At 39.7% G+C, this 25,170-nt stretch overlaps 1 protein-coding gene across 4 annotated transcripts in view; it reads left to right on the top strand.

Annotated features, from left to right (window-relative positions):
• LOC113034112 (endophilin-B2-like) overlaps nt 1-22,089 on the top strand; it is a 28,917-nt gene extending 6,828 nt beyond the window's left edge. For 2 of the 4 annotated variants that reach the window (XM_026188449.1, XM_026188448.1), the window contains 9 exons: nt 4,790-4,923; nt 6,240-6,332; nt 6,451-6,462; nt 8,386-8,448; nt 9,683-9,706; nt 11,224-11,313; nt 14,701-14,801; nt 17,172-17,373; nt 20,426-22,089. In XM_026188449.1, the coding sequence (XP_026044234.1) occupies nt 4,790-4,923; nt 6,240-6,332; nt 6,451-6,462; nt 8,386-8,448; nt 9,683-9,706; nt 11,224-11,313; nt 14,701-14,801; nt 17,172-17,373; nt 20,426-20,533 (827 nt within the window). In that variant the 3' untranslated portion in view covers nt 20,534-22,089. The remainder of the gene's footprint in view (nt 1-4,789; nt 4,924-6,239; nt 6,333-6,450; nt 6,463-8,385; nt 8,449-9,682; nt 9,707-11,223; nt 11,314-14,700; nt 14,802-17,171; nt 17,374-20,425) is intronic. The other 2 variants (XM_026188451.1, XM_026188450.1) reach the window with 1 other exon arrangement.
• Nucleotides 22,090-25,170: the final 3,081 nt, after the last annotated feature.

Here is a 25,170-nt window from a genome sequence, read left to right as displayed (position 1 = left end):
AACAAACAAAGTCCTAGGAGTTAATAAAAAAAATTCTAATTAATTCTAATTAATTCTGTATCAGGAAAAACAACTGGAGGAGGCCCAGAGTTCTAATGATAAAGAAATCTATTTGTCATATTTCTCCCATACTGGATTTTCTTTATTGGCTTCCTGTTAAATCCAGAATTAAATTTGAAATTCTTCTACTCGCGAACAAAGTCTTGAATAAGCAGGTCCAGTCATATGTGAAAGACATTATAATACCGATAGAGCATGTTAGAGCTCTATTTGTACAAGCTACAGACTTGTGGTTGCTAGAGTTTTTAAAAGTGGAATGGGAGGCAGAACTTTGAGGTATGAAAAACCTGGCTTTCCTGTGGAACCAGGCCAGGTCTCCGTGTTTTGGAGACAAACACCCTCTCTAATTTTGAGATTAGACTTTAAACTTTACCTTTTGATAACTCCAAAAAGGTTGATTCTGTTCACTAGTAACATAGTGTTTTCAGTGGGAGAAAGGTTTCTTCACTCATCCAATTGACTTCTACAGTCTCAGCTGACTGCAGGTTTCCCCAACCTTATAAACAGTACATTTGCACAATGACTGAAACTAGCAGCACTGAATGAACAATGGGCTGTGAGGTCAGTTTGATCATTAATATGCAAATTCTCATGACCATAGCCCACTGATCAATGGCCATGAGTACCATTCACAGAGAGTTGGCACACAGCATTGTGAGAGCATTGCATTGTGAGATGGCGATAGATGTACCCTTGGGCCCCCTCCTTGATTCAGAGATGGTCTTTCCCTTTTCACATAAATAGCCTCCATGACTCCTTGACTTGTGTACATCCTCATCAGTGAAAGAGTGTCAACTGGCCTGTAGGTGTAAATAGGCTGCAGAGTCCTGGCCTGACAAGGTGAATCTTGTGTGTTGTGCCATCCGCTTTACCAGAGGTTGTTTGGTTTCCCCACTGTATAAATCCTAGCAATCCTCCTGGCACTTAACAGCATACACTACATAGCTCTGTTTGTGTCGGGGGAACAGATCCTTGGGGTGGACCAATTTTTGGCGCAGCAATTTTTAAAGTTTAAAAGCCACAGAGACGCGGTGTTAAGAAAAAGTGCGTCCCAACTGTTCCGATACTCCTGACACATACGGGATCACTACGGGTTTTCATTTAGGCAGCAGTTGTCCTTCTCTCCTTGATTGGCTGGAGCTTTCTTTAGGCGCCTGCCCAGCTTTCACAGCCCATTGTTCATTCAGTGGGCTAGTTTCAGTCATTGTGCAAATGTTCTCTTTATAAGGTTGGGGAAACCTGCAGTCAGCTGAGACTGAAGAAGTCACTCGGATGAGTGATGGAACCTTTCCCCCCTTTAAAACGCTACGTCGAGATGAACAGAATCAACCTTTTGGGATTTCCTTACCTGGATGATTGAGCATGAAGACACCTTTTGATAACATTTATCAAGATGTTGGTTCAGGTGACTCTGAACCTTCTGTTATCTATGACACTGTAAACTCAAGCTGTCCCCATGATGCACTGTATGTTTTCTTCTGCTTGTTTTACATTTTGTCTTGCCTCTCCCATAGTGTGTGTTCTATCCTGTCTCATTATGCTCTCTTATTGGTTTTCTCTTTCCCCTCACCCCCAACCTGTCGGGGCAGATGGCTGCCCTGCAAACCTGGTTCTGCCTTCCTGTTAAAAGCGAGTTATAACTTCCTTCTCCTGCAAAGTGCTTACTGATACTATTTCATTTGGTTCACGTTTTCAGAATACTGTAGAGTCTTTACCTTACAAGTGCCTTGAAGCGACTTTTGTTATTTGTATATGTTGGTATTAGCTTACATGGATATAGCCAACATTCTGCCAAAATGGCAATTATGCATAGGGAAGAGTTGAAGCAAGTAATTCTTGCAAGCATGATGTAACTAGAATAATTCAATACTGAGAGAGTAAGAATATAGTGCTCTGAAAAAAGTGAAACCAATAAGGAGATTGCTTTATCCGTTCTCTTGCTAACAAAAATTTGTTAATTTCCAGAAGTTTCTGTTCCGCTGGAGGTAGTTTTTTCTGATAGAAAGAAAATACATATTTGTCTTGCATAACTCTCTGTTCTGTCACCATGTAGGTCACTCTACTGCATAATACAGGCATATGTTTCAGATCATGATCCCTGTGATCATGTCCCTGTGTGGAAATCTAAGAATCAATACTGCTTTGAATGAGCTAGTCTGTGCACCTCATTCTGTTGCTGCATCAATAGTCAGGGCCAAATGTGACCAGTGTCACAGAGGAGGAATTCCAGGTCTCAAAAAAATCAATAGGAGAATGAGATTTATGCAGGAGCACTTAACTTATCATTTAGATCTCCTTCCCAGACATTTTGAGTGAAACTCCCAAGAAGTTATTTGTTGTATCCCCTGGACAGAGCAAAGAAGACAAGGGACTGTATCGATTGGATAGCCAGAGAGATAAAGCACAGAGATGGAAATGTATCAAGGAGTAAAGCGTGTGTTGAGAAGATGGAACATGGAAAATGAGAGAAGGAAAGTTTGTGAATCAGGAAGCGTAAAGAATTAGTAAGAAGGGCAAGGCAGCTATTTAAATGTTGAAGCGTGGAAAGGCGATTGGTCCAGTGACATACATGTGGGGGTATGGAGATGTCTAGGAGAGAAGACAGTGGGCACCCTAAGAAATAGAAGTGTACCGATTTTCAAAAACAAGGGTGATGTGAAGAGCTATTGTAATGTCAAAGGGATAAAGCTGGTCATCTATATAATTGGGGTATGGGGAAGAGTTGTTGAAGCTAGATTAAGAAGAGAGGTGATGATCAGTGAGCAGCAGTATGGCTTCATGCCAAGAAAGAGCGCTACAGATGCAATGTTGCCTTTGAGAGTTTTGATGGAGAACTACAGAGAAGGTCAGAAGGAGTTGCACTGTGTCTATATGCAGATCAGGCAGGAGTCTCTGTGAACTATTATGTTTGCAGGACTATGACGTCTGTTTGTGATCTGTAGTGAGAGTTGGAGCAGGTGGAGGTATGAGGACAATCAGTAGAATCAGTACAGAATACATGTGTATGAATGAGAGGGAGGCAGGGGTAACAGTGAAGCTGCAAGAAGCACATAATGAATGTAGATGAGTTTAAATGCTGTCCGAAGCAATGGACAGTGTACATGAAAGGTGAAGAAGAGAGTGCAGGTAGAGTGGATGGACATACGTGTCAGGGCTGATCCGTGACAGAAAGATGGCAAGAGTGAAAAAGAAGGTTTAGAAGATGGTTTGATTGGATTTCCGGATTTCATGAGCTTTAACATGAAAAGTTTCCAAAATGTATACTGTAGGTAGAACAGCACAACATGTTTTTCACATTGTGTGATGTGTCATATATATGTGTTAAGGGAAAATTGTACTTAGTAGTCAGTATAAGCTTTTAATGATATAAGTTTACATGTGATAGAATACTGCATGATGACCTTTTCCCTGCTTAGAACTGATTGTCCTTTATGAAACGTGTTCTGATATTTGTATCTGAATCTTCCCACAGCGACAGTAAGAAGTCAAACAAGCAGTTCTGACCTCGCACACGCACGCACACACACACACACACACACACACACACACACACACACACACACACACACACACACACACACACACACACACACACACACACACAGTGGCTTGCAAAAGTATTCGCCCCCTTGAACTTTCCCACATTTTGTCACATTACAGCCACAAACATGAATCAATTTTAGTGGAATTCCACGTAAAAGACCAATATCACATACGCACATGCTCACGTCACTGAACAAATGTATTCATTTTTCTTGTGTATAAATAAAGACAATTGCAAGAACAGAGCGCACATTTCACAGGGCCCCCACTCTGATTTGAGCGCTCTGCGAAACGCCCTTGCAAGTTAAAACTGCAGCGTCTGTGTGTGTTTTCTCCTCTTAGACTCTCAGCTGAAGAAGTGTCATTTAGAATAAATCTCTTGACAATATGAAATGGATTCTTGTATATAATATTTTTTCTGCTAAAGTTGTTAAATCAACAGATACCTTGATATATCACATAAATCTATAAAATAAATACATAAAAAACAACTACAAAATTATGCCAAGCTAAATGAAGGATGCTACTTCCGAACTCATGTAACTGCATAATGGAATATCTGATTGGTCCCAAATTGGATATGACAGTTGACACTGGCTTTAGCTGTGTGTCTGAAAAAACTTATATATATATATATATAATCATCACTACCCATTTGAGCATTACAGTGTACCGTAGGTAGGTCTGGCTGTGGTTTGTCCACGTGGTGTTGCTGCAGCACAGAAAAAGCTGCTGCTGCTGCGAGGGCATAATCAATGCCAAACACCATGCTGCCTCATTAATTTCAAATGGATTAAAGCAGACAAACAGAACAGAAGTATAGTAGTTAGGATTCATGAATGTTTTCCTTGAGCTGTTAACAGCACACTTATAAAATCATCGCAATAATACACACTGAAGGAAAGGCATGAAAAGGTAACATAAATGCCATCACCTCATTTTTTACTGGAACTGTAATTGTGGAAACAATAATTTCTTTGTTCTAAACTTAAATTTTATAGTTTAATCCATTTTATTCTGCTGCAACCAGATGCAAGTGTGCAAAGGCTACACTAGCATGTGCACATGGGCATGCCATGACATTCATTCAAAAAAGTTTCAATTCTCTCTTCTTTACCAATGCTATGGTGTGCTTACAGCATGGTGGGAGTCTTTTTGGTGAGTAGATCTAATGTGTTTCTTCCAGGGAACACTTTGGAGAAGGTGGGGGAGTGTGAGAAAAGATTAGGAGAAGCAGAGAAAGAGTTCCTCCAGACGTCAGCCATCAGCTTTCTTACGCCTCTCAGGAACTTTCTGGAAGGAGACTGGAGAACTATTTCAGTGAGTCTGGAATATCACATCTATTCCAATGTTGTTTGAGTCATACTTCCAATATATACAATATACCACACACTGTATCACGACAAAGTGATTCTGTGATACTCAGTATGTTGCAAGACAATAATGTACAATACATCTTGATATCAGTATAACTGAAAAAAGAAAAATCTCTATGAACATATCAAAAAACATTATGTATGCCATTGGTGTGTGTATCTGTGTATTAACTTTATTATTCAATTTATTAGCTCTTCAATGTACTTTACTTACTGTCTGCTGTGTCAGCTATGTTCACATCTGCGAGTTCTTTATTTTTCTTGTTAGTGAGCTTTTGTTCATTTGTCCCCTCACTGAGTAAGAAGGAATCATGAAGAAATTATATTTATCCAGTGAATCACTAACCTATTGCAAAAGAGAGCAAAATGATATAGACCGTATATAAAAGATGGACGAACTTCCTGAAGCCAACATGGAAGTTCCAGAAGGGATGAACTCCTCTGTATGCACTGGGGGGAAAAGACATTTCATCTCACCTGATGGGATTATGGTCTCAATCGCAAGTTTCAAGTCTTATTGAAAACATCAGTGTTTGGTTTTTTTTGGTAAATTGTGGTACTAATTCCTGTGGCGAATTTCCGTAAAGAAATGTTATGTTTTCAGAATGAGTTGGTGAAAGCTGAGTCATTAAGCAGACCTCATGTCCACTAGTTCAGAAGTGCTGCTGCACACCTGAGCTGTGGGTTAGAGAGATGTCAGGAGAATCTGCAAACTGAGGCCACTTGCATCACAGAATATTGCACAATCATCATGACCTTGGAACGTTACTTGATTCAAAATGCAAGCTTTCTTGCCACTGTCTGTAAATGAATATGACCTTGAATGTGACTTAAAAGATACTTTTAAACATACATCAGCCAGTATGTTTAAATACTGTTTTTCACTGTTTACAAACCGCCAGTGAGCGTGAGTGTTTTCCTTGTAACATATGAGCAAACCAGCAGAGGTCAGCATTGTTGTTGTTTCTATGTTGTCTGACACCACAGCATGTATTAAATGTTACATGTCCCAGTAAGTTAGTAGCCTTATAACCTGCTTGAACTATAAACGTTGCTTTTTTTGTTAACTTTTGTGATTAGGACTAAATCAGATGAATCCCTTAGCTTTGCTGCTACAGGCTGCTGGAAGACTTCCCATGATGCATTCAGCATTTCTCATTCACTCCCTGCTTTTACTATGCATGTATTTAAATGCTACTTCTGCATGTCATTAATGTTTGCCTGCTGCTTAGTTTGTGTTTTGTCCTTTTTACGGTATAGAAAGAACGTCGCCTTCTGGAGAATCTTCGCCTGGACCTTGATGCCTGTAAAACACGAGTGAAGAAGGCAAAGGTGGCTGAAGCAAAGGCCGCGGTGAGTTCATAAGCGGCTCACAATCAAATTCCCACACGCATTACCTCAATAATTCAGATGATTAATCTTTGGTGATGCTTGGATTAACCATAACTAACTGTTTATGCATTCTTTGCAGTGCGAAGGGGAAGTGAGTATTGAGGACATGTCTTTTAAACTCTTGGATGCATGTCTTGGGTTGTTTTTCTTGTCATACTTGCTTTGGCTCGATTTAATTTTCTGCTGTTACTTCAGGTTTTACTGTTAATAAGTGAAGTTTTCACAGACAAGGCTTGACTATTACATTACGACGGAATGTGGCGATTAGTCAAATTTGGCAAACTGTGTTAATTAAAAAGCAACTCACACAGTGTCATTTACCATTTAGTATCTCACCTGGGGGCCCCTCTGCATGGATTCTATATGTGTAGTTTTTATGATTTGGTCGTTGATATTTTGGTTTTTCACAGCAGATATGTGATTGGCTGTCAAGGGAAGCTACTTGGGAGCAGATTTATTTAACATAAACAAGACTTAATGACTGTCTTATTAAACTCACTGTTGACCATGACACAATTCAGGAACTGAGAACATTGCACAGTCCCTCTTTAGCATTCCCTGACTCAGTTATTGCAACCTATTAGGCAGGAAATACAGAAGGCACACCACAAGACCACAAAAACAGTGGGAATGTTCAATGAGCTGACTTTGCCGGAAATAAAGTCAGCTCTCCTGCTTCCTGGCAGCGTGGAAGGAATGCTCGCTTCCGCGATGAACAATGTATTCAGTTCATAAAGGGTAAATGTGAGGGTTTTTTTTTTTTCAATTCAGCCTGCATCCCTTTTTCTTTAAAAGAACATTAGTTGCCCTCTTTTGTATAAACTAACAAATCAGCTAAATAAATAAATAACATACCTGAATTTCTTTGTATTTTCCTTTAGTTGTTGTTCTAATGTCCTTAGTGTGCTGCTACTTTGATCATTAAGTGAATCAGTATTATCAGGATTACACGATCCTGGATCATCAAGGGACCTTGGATTTCTTAAGCAGAGTATGGAGAATGCATCCCTGTTTAATATTGCAGTGACTTTTCTTTACAAATATCTTTAACTTAGTGCTCATTTTCACTGAAGATTGAGAATATTTTCATGGATACACAGATAGATACTATGTATTGATGGAGATCTCTATTTTGTCCCTACGGCCTCTAGGGCTGTGTTCAATTTCCTAGCCAAGCATCCATACAGTACATATATATATATATATATATATATATATAGATAGATATATGTACAGGGAGATGTAGGATCTGTCACTGCCACCTTTTTCAGCACTGGGGTCTGAGCCCTATTTATGTGCCTGTGTGTATAGACCTCTGATGCCACAAACACATGCCTTAGGATGCCCAGCACTTGCTGAACAATATGGCAGCCGCAGTGATTCATAGTTCAAATGAACAACAGTAACCGTACAGCATCTGTGCATATGTCTGTCAATAGGCATCAGAAAATGTACTTGGATATTCATGAAGTCCTTAGGAGCTGATTATATATTACTGCAAATATAGGCATGTTCTTGCTGTAAAACTGTAACCTTTGTGGCACACAGAGCCACTCTGCAAAAGGAATCAGGCTGCATCCAGATGCCTCACTAAATGCCACTACTGCTCTCAGTTAAACCTAATGAATGATATGAAACAAGTACAAAAACATCTTCTGCTACTTTCCCCTTCATAGTTAGTGGCAGACCCTTGTAGTTGATAACCTCTCTTGAAGCTTGTTTTTGTTTTTCACTGTTAAACAGGACTTTTGTTGCACTTTTATCCTTCATTTTCAGTAACTTTTGCAACCAGAATGCATGTTAGCATGCGTATGAATAAATAAAAAATATGTCAGTGTTCCGTTTAAAGAAATGTTGACAGATGTTAATCACCAGCAAACTGTCACACTTCTGCAATTATTATGAGTGCTGTGCTTTTCTGATTGTAATTTGGAGGAATTCTTTTTAGTAGCAGTGCCTTGTTTACACTGAGTAAGCAACAACAACAAAAAAAATAACTGTACTGTTTCTGTAGACAGCTCCAGATTTTCAGGAAACCAGACCTCGCAACTATGTGCTTTCTGCCAGTGCCTCTGCGGTAAGAAGACAATCTTGCTTTATTAAATACTGATGAGAAAAATAACACAAACCTATGTCATTATGCGATACTTTTTCATCTTCTGTTTGTCAAGTTGATCTTTCACTCTTATGACCAATGCATAGTTCACTGACTTTTTATGATTCATAATTAAACTTGAGGCAATTCAGAAATCGATATACTTTGTCATGCTGGCAAGTAGTTCAGGTAGCTGTGAAGCTATGCTTCATTAATGTTTGACTGGAGGTGTGTCAGTCCGGTAAGAATGTTTATTACCCGTAATCATTACTGGTGGCAGTTTGCATAGCATCCTTATGTGTCATATCACTGTATTATGTATTGTGAATGATTGTTGTCATACCATTGATAACAAACGTCCCACATCCTAGAGTGATGTTGTTCATTGGTTTAAATCTAGCAGTCTGTCACTTACTTTTGAGCAATGCCAAACCACACCTGCTGGGTGTGACTAAAAGTGTGTGTGTGTGTGTGTGTGTGTGTGTGTGTGTGTGTGTGTGTGTGTGTGTGTGTGTGTGTGTGTGTGTGTGTGTGTGTACTGGGTTGAAGGCAAGGCATTTTTCAAGCTCAAAATGTGGTTGTGTCAGGGTTGCAATTGGGTTATCGTTAGGTTTAGGGTAAGGGTCAGGGGTACACATTGATTTTTGATGATAAGGTTAGGCTAAGCGGCTAGGGAAAGCATGTCAATGAGATGTCCCGACGAGGATAGCAACACCAGACGTGTGTGTGTGTGTGTGTGTTTGTTATATCAGTTTCAAAATTCATAAATATGAATATTTATTCAGTGTCAAGATTTCAGAGTTTAAAAACATCTAATACAGATAATTCAGGTAACATTTTGACAATATGCACAGAATTAAATGTCTTTTTTAATATTAAAATATTTAAACTAAGATCATAGATGCGTTTTTAGTATCAGAGTGAAAATGAGTATCAGAATTTAGAATGAGATTTAGTTCTAAAAAAGCAATAACTAGAAATATTGTTTCAACATTTCTTGTTATTCTTTTTTTACTACTTTTCAATTAAATGTAGAGTTAACATTGTGTAGTTTACATTTTAAACAGTGTGTTAACCTTTGTGAAAACAGGGTGGTAGGTTTTATTTAGTAACGACCTCAGGTGCTGGTTCTAGGTGACCATGGTGAAGTTATTCTAGGATTTTCATGTTATAACTAAATTTTCTCTTCTTATGCCGCATGTTTTTGGCCCATCAGCTCTGGACCGAGGAAGTGGAGAAAGTAAGTATGATTGTGTGTGAGTTGTGTACTTTGTCAATTGTCTGTCTGGTCATTAGATTGAGATACCAGTGTGCCTTAAACAAACATGTGCTTGTTTTCAACGGGCCACGATTTAAGGTGACTCTTAAACTTAATTACCATAGACCTCCTACCAGCTTTTACTCTTTTCGGAGCACATAGTGTCAAACGCTGTACATCCCAGCAATGCAAAAGAATTAACGTCATCTGGGTGAATGAAGCTGGAGCTTTTGTCTTCTGAGGACTGTAAGATATGAAAAGTAGGGGTGGATTTTGATTATTGATTTATCAATTAAAATCGATTCTAGCTTGGATAATGTGATATCAACTCATTAAAATCCTGAATCGATTTTTTAATGTAAATTTGTTTTGCCCGAAACGCTAGAATCTCAGGTTAAACCTCTCAAAAACAACCACCAAACAGCTAAAACAGTAAATGAGAGCAGGTACACGGATTCTGCACAAAGACGCAAACACAAAGCGCGGATCCGCCGACGGATCAGAATCAGTGAGACGTCGCCTTTCTCACCTGACGGCATGGACACGGTCGGGGCTGAAAGCCAACAGCTCACTGATTCTGATGTTTCGCCGGGTCCGTGCTTTGTGTTTACTCCCTTTTTGCGCTAGATTCTGAGCTGTAGGTTTTTATCTCTCTCCAAACAATATTGACTGAACCAGCAGCAAAAGAAGATCCAAACTATGCTTCACATAAACATTGTCATGGATTCCCTCTGACTTTTGCTGTTTTGCTTCCACCACGATAAAATCACACTTCATGCACAGCTCTCCCTCTCTCCCTCTCTATACTTCAAGAACAGTCTCCCATCTAAAAATCTGTTTTCTGCATTATTCACTTGCGCACAAGTCTACCGTTGTTTACAGCGCTGTCAGACGCTGTTTTTTTTCCCTTTTACTTGCTTCTGAAAAGAAAACCTCATTTCTGCTGTTGAATAGTCTACTGAACAAATTTAAACTTTTTAAAATTATGCAAAATTGCAAAACGTTTAGCCTGGTCTCTAATAAAACTTCTGTAAATTTGCTCTGCTTCACTTCAGCAGCATCAGGTAATGTTCATATGTTGATTAATTGTTTTCTTATGTTTTTGAGCTACTGCAAAATATTTTTATAAAATCTCTGCCGAGGAAAATCACCTTCATGTTTTTCTGTGTTTCTCAGCTACTTTGACACAAAGGCATCTGTTGTGATGCTTACACCTTTGATAAAGTCTCACAAGTGTCAGCTTTCTTTTTATAGATATAAATATATGGAAATGTACTGATGCATGATCTGAATTATAATATTTCTGACTGTCTGAGGCAAAAATTTCCCCGATTCGAATCGAATCGTGGATCGAATCGATTCAGAACCTTGTGAATCGGAATCGAATCGATTCTAGAAATCGGTGACGATACCCAGCCCTAATGAAAAGGTTTAAGACTCTTGACTTACTTAATAATTATAGAATAATCACTGTATAACTATTGTTTTTATTATTTCAGGCTGAACATGAGCTCCGAATAGCCCAAACAGAGTTTGATCGCCAAGCAGAGGTCACACGATTGCTTTTGGAGGGCATCAGTAGTACGCATGTATGTGAGTCACACCCACAGCCTCGACTTCTGTCAGCTCCAGCCACACACAACCTTGACATTGAACTTTCAAAAGAAAAAGTAACTTTGTGTAACCATAGATGGCAATAGTCAAACACTTCACTGAGCTCTTCTCTGTAAACATTAAATATTAATTACAAAGTAAATACAGTACAGTTTTTTTTTCTCTCGCCTAAGATTAGAGAATAGCTTTGCTCAGACTACATATAGAAATATAGTACACACACTACCAGTCAAAAGTTTGGACACACCATCTCAATTAATGGTTTTTAGATTTTAGATTTTAGATTCTTCCAAATAGCCACCCTTTGCCTTGATTGCTGCTTTGCAAACTCTTGGCATTGTCTTAATGAGCTTCATAAGGTAGTCATCTGAAATGGTTTTCCAACGGTTCCCAGACATGCTGAGGACTTGTTGGCCCTTCACTGTGCCTTCACTCTGCGGTCTATCTCATACCAAACCATCTTGACTGGGTTTAGGTCAGGTGACTGTGGAGGCCATCTGGTGCAGCACTCCATCACTCTCCTTCTTGGTCAGATAGCCCTTACACAGCCTGGAGGTGTGTTTGGGGTTATTGTGCTGTTGAAAAATAAATGATAATCTAACGAAACGCAAACAGGATGGGGTGGCTCTCATCCTCTCAGTCCTGCAGGAAGTGCAGCGGAGGCGCCGCCCAGAGGGGAGCCATTGAAATGCGGGGTGAAGAATATGAGAGGGGTCATTGATGATTTTGGCTGCCTGTCTTATGGGCCTGTTGGCTGAAAACCTGTGCAAGAGTTCTGACTTGCAGGCCAACGATTTTAGAGCACACTGATACAGTGTGCTGCGTTCTGTTCCTGTTCTGAAAGCTGACGGAGTGGAACCAGCAGGTAATGGAGAAGATCATGATGCTTTGCAGGAAGGCATAGTAAAACGTCATCATGATGGGTGTGCTGACTCCAACGGAGTTGAGTTTCCTAAGGAGGTATAACCGTTGGTGGCACCTCCTGAGAATCTCCTCTTTGTTGGCAGAGAATTTCAGGAGGTTGTCAAAGATGGTTACCAGGTATTTGTACTCCTCAACTTCCTCCACTGGCTTCCCATGGATGGTGGTGGTGACTGAAGCAGCCAGATCCCTCTGCCTACTGGAGAAGGTCACCACCATCTCTTTGGTTTTGCTCACGTTCAGTTCAAGTTTGAAGCTGTCACACCACTCTAAAAACTCCCGAAGAGCGGGCCCATGGTGTTGTGAGGGGCCGGATGGGATGGCACGTCGCTGCAGGATGCTGTGGTAGCCATGCTGGTTCAGTGTACCTTCGGTTTTGAATAAATCCCCAATAGTGTCACCAGCAAAGCACCCCCACACCATCACACCTCCTCCTTCATGCTTCAAGGTGGGAACCATGCTTGTGGAGTCCATCCGTTCACTTTTTCTGCGTCGCACAACGACACAGCGGGTGGAACCAAAATCTTAAATTTAGACTCATCAGACCAAAGCACAGATTTCCACTGGTCTGTTATCCATTCCTTGTGTTTCTTGGTTCAAACAAATCTCTTTTGTTTGTTGCTTTTCCTTAGTAGTGGTTTCTTAGCAGCTATTTGACCATAAAGGCTGATTCACACAGTCTCCTCTGAACAGTTGATGTAGAGATGTGTCTGCTTCTGGAACTCTGTGTGGCATTTATCTATTCTCTAATCTGAGGTGCTGTTAACTTGCGAATTCTGAGGCTGGATGAATTTAGACTCAGCAGCAGAGGTGACTGTTGGTCGTCCTTTTCTGGGGCGTTCCTCGTGTGAACCAGTTTCATCGTAGCACTTGATGGTTTTTGTAACTGTACTTGGAGACACATCCAAAGTTTTAGAAATTTTCCAGACTGACTGACCTTCAGTTCTTAAAGTAATGATGGACTGTCATTTCCCTTTGGTTAGCTGATTGGTTCATGCCATAATATCAGAATCAGAATCAGAAAGACTTTATTTATCCCCAAGGGACAATTAAGATACAAAAGAGCAGCATGACGCTGAAGATAAGCACAGGCAATAAAAATTGAGATAATAAATACACAGTATATACAGTATATACACATGTATAAAATTACACAGTTTTAAAATTAAAGTCACTGAATAGGTATATAAATGACTGTAAGTGACTAAAAGTGAATTAAGTGTCAGCAGTATAAAAGAGTGTAGAGTAGTTTATGTTTCTGGAAATGGTCTTATCGGCTGGAGTTAAAAAGCAGGGTGGCTTTGGGGACAAAGGTGGCTCTCATCCTCTCAGTGCTGCACGAAATTCCATGGAGGCGCTGCCCAGAGGGGAGCCATTGAAATGTGGGGTGAAGAATGTGAGAGGGGTCATTGATGATAGGGGCGATCGTGGCTCAAGAGTTGGCAGTTCGTCCTGTAATCGGAAGTTCGAGCCCCGGCTGCGACAGTCTCGGTCGTTGTGTCCTTGGGCAACCAAGCTTGGAGCTGTCACACCACTCTACAAACTCCTGAAGAGCGGGACCGTGGTGTTGTGAGGGGCCTGACAGCAGTGACAGGAGAACTGTATCGTCAGCACATTTCATCAGGTGACAGTTAGGCTGTTTGGATCTGCAGTCATCGGTGTAGAGGATGAAGAGCAGGGGGGAGAGCACACAGCCCTAGGGGGAGCCAGTGGAGGTGGAACGGAGACCGGAAAGAGAGTTGCTGACCCAAACTTTCTGAGAACTTTCTGAATTTGAATTCTAACAGTTGTCAAATATGGCTGTACCAACCTGATTTCTCCACAACATAAACTGATGGTCCAAACCCCAATAAGAAAGCAAGAAATTCCACAACTGAACCCTGACAAGGCACAAATGTGAAGTGAAAACCATTTCTACTCATAACTGATTAAAAACTGATAACAATATAGTTCTTAAAATATGAAGCTCATTGAGAGAACCCATATGGAAAAGAAATAGTAAAAACTTATATGTGATTACTCATGAAAGTGGCCACTTTCATGAGTAAATCATATAAGGCTTACATGATTTACTCATGAAAGTGGCCACTTTCTCATTACTTTCATACATTGTTTTAGTAAGTATCCAAAACATACAAGTTTCATTATATAATTTTTCAAGGGATCTTATATCTGTTTTCACTCTTATATGCTTTTCATACAAGTTTCACACAAGACAGAAACAAACTTTATAAGATTTATATATATCTTTTCCATATGGGAAGGCCAAGGGTTTGAAGCACTGTCACCAAAGAGAAGGGTGGCTCAGGAACCATAGATAGATGGATAATTGTATATTAAATATTGTTTTCACACATTGTGGTAGAGGTTTTATCAGTGTAAAAAAAATCCAATCACATCGTTGTGATCCTTTAAGAATGACTGCTGATTCTTATTTTCAGGTGAATCATTTGCGCTGCCTGCATGAATTTGTGGAGGCCCAAGCAGCTTATTACAAGCAGTGTCACCTCCACATGCAGGAGCTACAGAAAGAGCTGGGAAGGTGAGAGTAAAATGGGGGGTGATGTGGGTGGATGGTTTGATTCATTCAGCTTCGTGCTTGGTGAGAATTGATAGCCTGTATCCTTTATACCCCAAGCCTGAAGTTGTAATGCCAAACACTTCGGTTAACACAATGACACAACGATCTACTCATAACTGATTAAAAACAGATAACAATACAGTTCTTAAAATATATAAACTAATAACTAGAGATGGACCGATCCGATATTACGTATCGGTATCGGTCCGATACTGACCTAAATTACTGGATCGGATATCGGAGAAAAATAAAAAATGTAATCCGATCCATTAAATATCACGAAAGCACCTCACAAAACTTGCAACACGCTGTAACTCACCTCAGAACGTTAGCACGTCGGAGCAGTATGCATCACGTGATAGAGCGGCTGTGGCATGCCGACCTGTCAGTGGTCTGGATAGCATTTGGAGCTTCGCTAGCAACCCGGCATTTCATCTCCGACAAAGTTATCCCAAGAGAAGTAAAGCAAGTGTGTAAGTCCATCTCTGAATGTTTGTAAAGCATTCCTGCGTTAAGCTTAACAAGCGATATATGGAGCGACTGCCTCTCTCTCTCTCTTGCTGCTACTTCAATCATGAAACTGCTTAATGATCAGCTGATCGGCTTTTCTGTCCGAGTCCGTGTCTCTAGTTTGCTTTTGGCCCACTTTGCACCAGAAAGAGGAAACCAGCGGATAAACAACAGCAGCACGTTTAAGCTTGATCAGCTGTTGTTAGAATTTATTTAATATTACTTTCTACTCGAGGATCTTTTTCTACATAGCTGACGCTGGTAACTGTGCAGGGGCGGATCTAGCAAAGTTTAGCCAGGGGGGCCGATAGGGCATTAACAGGGAAAAGGGGGCACAAAGACATACTTTTCTTTCTTATTCTCATTTAAAATGTCTAGCTTTTAATAAATAATTATCTTACACCCAAAGTTTTAATTTGATGTAAAATGAATAGAAGTCAATTACTGTATATAGTAACTATTAAGTCTAATATATATACCCTAGTAAGCTATAGTACTTTTTCCTTTGGGAAGGTACCATCTGTGCAGTCTGCAATTTTGTTGAAGAAAGATGTTGAATCTATTTAATATTTCTTGAAAAATAATTGATTTCTGTGCATTTTTTTTCACACTGCATCAAATTAAGGTTGATTACGTCGATTAAGCATCATGAGGTGGAGCGTGAGGGGTGGTTCCCTATTTTTTATTTATTTATTTTTGTTGTTGCTGGGAGTTGGAACCCTATTAGTTAGGTTGCTTAATATTTATGCTAAGTACTCTTTAAAATACCAGAATAGGGAGGATGGTGTAGGTTTAAGTTTATTAGATTGATCAGTATTGCTGAACTATGAAATATTTTTTTTTTGCATACAGGTATAACAGAATAGCTTTAGTGTAGTTGTTGTTTTAAACTTGAGTATGAACTTATACAAAATGCAGCAAGATATTTAAAAAACAGTTTTGTTTATTAAAAAACACTATATCGGATTCATATCGGTATCGGCAGTTATCCAAATTTATGATATCGGTATCGGTATCGGACATAAAAAAGTGGTATCGTGCCATCTCTACTAATAACTAATATAATTACACTGTAGCAGTTTCTACGAACCATGTCCAACATAGGACAACTAGGCAACTGGTATAACCCTTATCAAGCCTTATCATGCTTTTTCCCGTGGCATTGGAGAAGCACTTTTTATTTAACTTCACTAGTATGCTAAGAACCTTTATCCTGCTGCTCTTCACATAACCACCGGACTGCAGCAACTCTTTATCTTGTCATTCTTCCCTGCAATTTTCTGTGTTACTCAAAATGGTAAAGATTGGCATCCTCTATGTAACATTTTATGATCCACATTTTATGATTTACAACAATGGATAAAGTAAAATTAAGAATAAAAAGTCTAAATACAATCATAGAATGGCATCATTAATCATATTTTTTTTCACCTTTCACCCTTTTGTTGCTTTGTGTTCATGTTAGACGACTCTGCAACACCACGATGATTTCTCTTGGAGTAGTTTCTGCATTCCATTGTGCATTTCTATTTTGGCTGAAAATCTACAAAAAGCTACTTATTTGGCACTGCTGAGTGCCAAAAGCCATAATTAAAAAATATTATACATTTTTCAACATGCATACAAATATTGTATTTTTTTTTTCACTTTGCAGCATATAATATATTGTATGCATTGCTTCAGGTTATAACAGTGTAGATGCAGAAAAAGCTGTTTATTTAGTTTTTTAAACAAAGTTTTGCCCATTTTTTATTATTTTAGTTTATTAGTGTTCTACATGTTCTGGATATTCAGACCATCACATCTACCTCTCCCCCCCAGGCTTCCTAATGCTTTCGCACTGAACTCCACAAACGCCATTGCTACTCCCAGTATGGTGACAGAAGGCAGCAGCAGCCCAGTGGAAACTGACACCCTTAAGATCGAAGAAGTTCAAGCACCAGCTACAGGAACCCGCAAAGCCAGAGTCCTTTATGATTACGATGCAGCGGATTCCAGTGAGCTCTCCCTTCTGGCTGACGAGGTGAGGTTTCATCATCAGCCTGGAACTAGGCAGCCAGTATATGGCTGTTGGTCTCTGGCCAGAAATCTCTTCAGGGCTTGGTCTAAACAATAGGCTCGGTCATGTGGCATTTGCTGCTTGTAATTATGTAATGCACTTACACTTTCCCGGATCTTTAATCTTTTGTTTGTGTGTATTTTCTTTTCTGATGATGGAAACAAGTACAACAATCTTGCTGTTCACATGCAGAGACGTATACAAATGTACACCCGTTAAAAGTATAAAGATTAAAAAGAAAATCAGCATTCCACTGTAACATTAGTCATGGACATGCCCTATGTGTAAAAGTAATTCCCACCACTCTCCCACGATGCTTTTTTTGAAAGCTGAGTTCAGTTTCACTAGACACAATCAGGCCTGATTACTGCTGGACCTTAAGAGTCAAGTAATCTGTTACATGGAACCTGTGTGACAGTGTGAAGTTACAAAATCCTAAGGCTCTTGGACTCCAACGAACCACAGTGCGAGCCATCACTCACAACTGAAGAAACCTTGAATCTTCCTGAGAGTGACTGGGCACCAAAATTACTCCAATGTGGCAAAAGCTGTGCAGTCCACATAGAGTGTACTAATGAGTACGGGTAACTGGAAAAACAGGCAGCTGATACAGCCTAAGCAGTTGTATGTAATAAAATAAATTCAAGTAAAAAATAAATTGTTGGGTCTTTTATAGCCAACAACAGAAATATTCATGATTTATAGAACTTTGCATCACAACCTCTGTTGTCCCCTGATGAAAAGCTTTTCTCATAATTGTTTGAAAATTAAATTTAAAGGATGGGAAACATGTATTGGACCTTAATAAGGTACAGCTTATCAGTGATGTTAAGTGATCCATGTAAAAACCACATATTTTAGGTTCCTGTTTTAATTTTGATTTCAAAAACAGATAAAATATGTTCGCAGATATTGTGTTTCAAATGTAGTTCCAAGCTTCATGCAAATTAAAAAGGAGCTAGTGACAAAATCAACAAGAGATGACTTTGATCAACATTGGATAGTTTGTAGATTAATTGTAAACAAATTAGGAGTTCAGTTAAAGATGCAGAAAATTTTAACTGAACTCCTGGCATGATGTTGCTATGCTTTTATCCAGATACACTTTGTTCTTTGGAAAGACTGTGCATGACCTTTTTAGTAAACGTTTGCTGAGTTACTAGCATTTTTTCATTTCTCAATATCATCATGTCATTCACAGATGATTTAAAAAATAATCTGAGAAAGCATCCATGTGTTCATTCCAACTCTACAGTGTCAGCAGACACGTAGATACACACAGCATTTAGATTTCAGTCATAACTCTGAGTCAGACAGAGCTGCGCTTTTTAATCACACTCACATATTGAAAGTTTGATCATCTAAAAAAACTGAAACAATTTATGAACACCACAAAGGGGTTTGAGAAATCTCGCCCTGCTGTGGTTTGTATGTCAGCTGTGTCCAGTGTCTCTTTTATATGCTGAATTTAAAACACTTCCTCAAATGATACGCTTGTGCGTCATCAGTTGGTTTCTCCAGTAAGGTTCCTTTTTTCCTCTTCCTTCCTGCTTCTTTCCCCTTGATAAATTTTAGGAACTGAGACATTCATTATATTGTGAGCAGATCTGGATGACCTGTGTAACAGGAATCAGAATCAGAAAGACTTTATTTATCCCCAAGGGGCAATTAACATACAACAGAGCAGCATGACGTTGAAGCTAAGGACAGGGCATAAACAGGCAATAAGAGATAGTAAATACACAGAGTATACAGTATATACACAAATAACACAAATATACACAAATGACACAGTTTTGAAATTAAAGTTGGTGAAAGGTGAATAAATGACTGTAAGTGAAAAGAGTGTAGTTTATGTTTATGGGTTTGGGAAATGGTCTTATTGGCTGAAGTTGAAAAGCAGGGTGGCTTTGGGGACATAGGTGACAAAAGAGACAAAGTAGACAAATTAGAAAAGCTTAACATACCCTGGGTTTGAGTTTCGGAGTAATTATATGAAAGAAATGAAGCCAGGAGAGCATCATGAGTAACTCTGCCTTTGTCCTCACCGGTGGGCAATTAGGAGTTAAGCCCCTTGTGAATAACAAGGGAACTGAAATGGTGTGACTTTTGTTCAATTCAGTTCAATTAAATTTTATTCATATAGAGCCAATAATAATAACCGCCACCGCAAGGCGCTTTATATTGTGAACTTGCATGTGAACAAGCATTTGGTGACCGTGGGAATGAAAAACTCCCTTTGAACAGGAAGAAGCCTCTGGCAGAACCAGGCTCAGAGAGTAGCAGCCAGCTGCCGCAACCAGTTGGTGGGGGGTGAGCAGATTGTCATTGTCCCTGGATCTGGGACCCAGGATTTTGAGTTTTAGGGAAGTTTTTTTTAGTTTCGCTCATCACTTCATGGCTCTATATTCTTTGTTGGTGTTTAGCTTTCTGTTATTTCTCAGGGTAGGCTTGATACAACATTTCCTGCCTTTAGTTCTGAGGTTGTCTTTCAACAATCTTTATGTTTATTCTGTGTTTATGCAGGTTTATGGTCCCCTTTTGGTTTTAAGATGGAATTTATATTCAAGTGCAATAGCCTTCTGTTTATGATGTTGTGTTTTATATTCCAGATGAACTCCGAGTCCACAATCATGTGTTGTAGATTGATGGAACGGTCCTTCTTATTGACTCTTGCTAGACTAGGAGAAGCCTCTTCGTTACTTGCAGATCTAAGCAGTGAAGTTAGGGTTCACCTGCAACACCTGAGCATGAATAAGATCCTGGAAAGCAGCTAAATAATTTCAAGGATTGAAATACAAGCATGTGTGAGAAACATTGCTACTCAGTTACATGTGTAGAGTTAGAGAAGAATGTAATCCCCATATGATGACACCATTTACCCCCAGTGTTTTCCTGTTTTCTGTTGAATAAAATATGGATAATATGGTTAATATACTATACTATAAAATGCTGATTATTTACATTTGCCTCTGTTTTGCACATTTTGAATGCTCGCCTTCTTTCTGCGTTACAGCTCATCACAGTTTACACAGTGCCTGGAATGGACTCTGACTGGCTGATTGGAGAGAAAGGAAACCATAAAGGAAAAGTGCCAGTCACATACCTGGAGCTTCTCAGTTAGACAGCGCACACACGTATGCATGTGCATGTGTGTGATTGGACACATAGTGAAGCCACAAAGAATTTCTCATTCTTACACTAACCTCTAATCCTCAATAACACCTCTCCCAAATACACAAAATGCTTCTCAGACAGCAGTGAAAATAGAAACACTCTTATAGTGACTCAAGGAAATTCCTCATTGGGGATGGTTAACATTCCTTTCAGTTTTCTGTTTGTGATGTTTTTGTGTTATGTGCATCCCAAAGTCCCAATACGTCCCAATGCTTGAATGAAATTATATTGGTGCGTTTGATGTCTTTGCTATATTTTAAAACTGCTTTCTTTGCTAAACTCTGATGAAGAATTTAATTGTAAAAGTCTAAATTATTCTCTCACAGAGATTAGAAGTGTAAGCTTTCACTGAACTGGGTCTAAACGACGAAATTTCTCAGTTTTTCTTCAAAAGGCAGCGGGGCGCGTGAAACAATTTCCTGTTCTCAATTCTTTGGGTTAAAGTGGTGATATTAGGCAACTAAAGAAGAAGTGAAAACAAACGGGACTTCTTTATGTTGTATTATTTTCCAGTCCCACTTCATATGTGAGGAGCAGGGAAACCATATAGGCCACTTTTGGTTTGTTTGAAAGATGTGACAGTTTCCTTCTTTTACTGCAAATGTGTTTGCCCCTTTCCTTTTTTTCTCACAGTGACTCTTGTGATTACGTTAACTTATTGGTGATGAAACTGTCATATATGATGATTTCCATAGTTTACAGTTTACACTGTAGAATTGTAAACCACGGAAACTGTTTGTGAGGATTGTTTGGGGGAAAATATTTGCCTTAAGTGCTAGCTGAAGCGAATGCAATACCTATGTTATTTAAAGCAAGAATAGTCATTTGGACTTATTCTTTTTTTTGTTTTTTGCTTCTCGCATTTTTCCACACCAATGCAGCTGCTCCTACGAACAATATGAACACTCTACACCTCTTTTCTAACTGCCTTAAGAGGACAGGTGGGGACTGCTGACAATGTGCTCTTCAAATATTGTACAAATGTCTGATTTAAAGTTCACCACAGCCAGCATGCAACACTGACACTCCCCTGCAATTACACAACTGCCTGTGTGCTTTAGCCGTGAGTGTTGTTTTTTTGTTTTTTTTTGTATTTCCAGTGTTTTTCATTAAATTAAAGGATTTTCAGTCTTAGTGCTGCATGTGCTACAGCCGGTAGCCCGTCCTGTTGGACACTTATGTGTGTGTACATGAATGTAGACAAGTCTGTTTGTGTGAGATCTAAATCTATTGTGCTCCCTAATGTCCTGCATGTGTACATGCATGCACTGCCTTTATTTATTTATTTATTTTTTAAGACAGCCTGCTGATACGTTCACGTGAAATGAGCGTATGTTACCTGCAGGTCGTGTCACATGATAAGAATTCTTGGTACTCATGTGCGTTTTTGTCCTGCTCTCTTCTCTTCTGCTCATTTCACAAATTTGAAGTAACTTTCTGTTATCTGTCTGTTCCTTGCTGAATGAATGAAATGTGTCCATTAATAAAACTGATTGATTTGAATTCCTCGTTTTCAGCTATTTTTCAGTTTGACTCATAAGAACCCCAACTACACTTTTTGGGGTTTGTTTTTAAAAAATTTTTGCCTCTGATTTAAAATGCACAATCGCCCAGGTTGTGATGTGAAGTGCAGATTTTCACCTTTAATTCAAGGTATGTAACGGTCACAGTGCCTGGGTCATTGACCCTCAGTTAAGCATTTTGGGCTTTTCAAGTTCTCTTTATTAGTTATTGTCGGTCTGTTTCTTAGTTGGCATTGTGTTTTTCTGTGTTGTGCTTTTTTCCAGTTACTGTTATGCTTATGATATTCCTTCTTTCAGTTTACCTTGCCTTACTAGTGTTCCCTGTGTATTGTCTCCATCTATGATGTTCCCGTTTAGTTATTTCCTCTTTCATTTTTGTAACCTTCGTCTTGTGCGTTTAGAGTTTTTCACTTTCCCTGGTCTCATTTCCCCATGTAGTTCTAGCTGTGTTCCTTTGCATTTCACATCTCACTAATAACCTTACATCATCCCGTCAACCTTACAAGCATGCTGCCTGTTCCCTGCCTACATGCATCCTAGCCATTAAGTTTATTTGTAGTTTCTTAGCTGCCAGTCTGAGGAGCTTGGAAAGAAAAGCATCTGGACTTCTTTAAGTTGCTTGAAGATGTTTCACCTCTCATCTGAGAAGCTTTTTCAGTTGGTGGAAAGTCTCAGATTTTATGCCCTATGGGAGTGTCCCACCAAGAAGGTCATGGACCCCCTAATGATCCTCTACCTAATCACATGAGCCAAGGTTTAAAAATGAGTGTGGGTCACAATCAGCCAAGGTTTCAGGTGAAGGGTTACTTTGGGGATGTCATGGTCCTGGGCCATGTGGGCCCAGTATTCTTAGTTTCTTGTATTTTTGTATTTCGTTCCTTATTTAGGCCATGTTCCTAAGTTGTCCTGTTGTGGTGTTCCTTATTTGACTTCCCCTTGTGACTTTTATCCCCTGTGTGTCCCTCTATGTATCTGTGAGCCCTCATCTCCCCTCCTTGTTTCATTCCATGTTTCCCCAGCCCACTATGCCCGTGCTCTCTCTCTCCTCCTGTTTGCACCTGTGTACTTCCTGTTTTACTTTGACAGTCTCCCGTCAGTGTTGTTTACTCCTGCCATGTCTTGTTATGTTTATCTGTGTCAGCTGTGTTCCCATGTGTGGCCACTTCCCCTGATCATCCCTCTTGTGTATTTAGTCTCTGTGTTTCATGTAGTCTGTGTCGCGTCGTCTGTGTTACCACCCCCTGTGTTCCGTATCTCCAGCCATAGCGTTTTCTTAGTTTATGTCCAGTTTAGGTTTTCTGTTTGAACTATTACCCTTATACTGCCCTCGCTCTGGTTTGTTCTGTTATCAGCCATAATAAAAGGCTCGCTTTTGTTTAATCCACTCCTGCATCTTCCCTTGTGTTCGCGTCTGGGTCCAACACACACATTCCCACACGGTCTATCTCCACAGACCGTGACAGGGGCAGATTGGTGGAGTAGGTAGAGGATCAATAGAGGGTCCATGACTCTCTTGGGGGACACCCCCATAGGGCTTGCTTAAAATATGGGTCGCTTTCAATAAAGAGCTGTTTCCATTTAATCCCTGCCTGCCTATGAGCCTGCACCTGAGATCTTCACTCTACAAACTTTACAACATTGCCAAAAGTATTTTCTTAACTGTTTGGGGATTACAACAATTTTTGTACTTTTTCGGGGTCTCAAAAGCAGAGAATATGAGTAGATGTTATGAAGATGTTTGTATTAACCAAGGAACAAAGTATGCAATCATACAGTGGCTGTCTATGCTCTTCCAGGCCTTTGGAAGTTGGTGAGCTGGGCAGTGCATTCCTTTCCTTCGATTTCATCTTGAATGATCAAATGATAAGCTATCAAATGCTTGAAAATCACTCCAGCTCTTGTATTTCCTTAATTTGTTGTGGAATAGTTGACCCCACCTAGTTATGAACTGGGTATCAGTCAATTAGCTAGTTATGTTTGAGTCTCTAGAAAGGCACTCTGCAAATAGTTGTGGCAAAATGATGCAAGGAATGCTCAGACCTTTACATTGGAGAGACCAAATAGCCACTTTATAAACGCATGGCACAACACAGAAGAGCCACCTCGACAGGACGAGACTCAGCAGTCCATCTGCATCTAAAGGAAAAAGGTCACTCCTTCGAGGATGCCAATGTTCACATTTTGAACAGAGAAGACAGATGGTTTGAAAGAGGAGTGAAAGAAGCCATCTATGTCCACTGTGAATGACCATCTTTGAACAGAGGCGGTGGTTTACGACACCATCCAGTCATGAGATCCCTTTCCAGATGCCTTAACGCCTACTCACATCCTGGGCCATTTGACCTCAGGAAATCACATGATAGGGTGGGGCTAGATTTCACAATGAGTTCAATTCAATTCAGTTTTATTTATATAGCGCCAAATCACAACATAAGTCGCCTCAAGGCGCTTCATAGATACAGAGAAAAACCCAACAATCATATGACCCCCTATGAGCAAGCACTTTAGCGACAGTGGGAAGGAAAAACTCCCTTTTAACAGGAAGAAACCTCTGAGAACCAGGCTTAGTGAGTGCAGCCATCTATCATCACCAGTTGAGTGTGAGGGGAGGAAGACCCGAACCCAGATTTTAAGCAAGCCCTATGGGAGTGTCCCCCAAGAGGGTCATGGACCCCCTATTGATCCTCCACCTAATCCACTAATCTGCCCCAAAGTAACCTTTCACTCGAAACCTTGGCTGATTGTGACCGTAGAACTGAAAAAGCTTCTCAGATGAGACGTGAAACGTCTTCAAGCAACTTAAAGAAGTCTAGATCCTTTGCTTTCCAAGCTCCTTAGATGTGTGAAAGAATTGTTACTCCTAAATGTGGGTGTTGTACTGTAATAAGATGCTGTCAATGCAAAAAGTTTGTTTATGAAATGTATTCCTTCCTAGACATCGTCCTATCAACTAAAAGTGGAAGTAGTTTGGAACAACAACAGTGTTCCTGAGTCAGGTCTCTTCTGACTCAGGCATTTGGAACCAAAAGCTCAAATTGATATTTTCTAGACTTCTTAAAAA

The sequence above is a fragment of the Astatotilapia calliptera genome, chromosome 12, assembly GCF_900246225.1.
Source record: "Astatotilapia calliptera chromosome 12, fAstCal1.2, whole genome shotgun sequence".
NCBI classification, from domain to species: domain Eukaryota; kingdom Metazoa; phylum Chordata; class Actinopteri; order Cichliformes; family Cichlidae; genus Astatotilapia; species Astatotilapia calliptera.
Note: the sequence above shows the minus strand (reverse complement) of the source record. Positions and strands in the feature narration are given on the sequence as shown.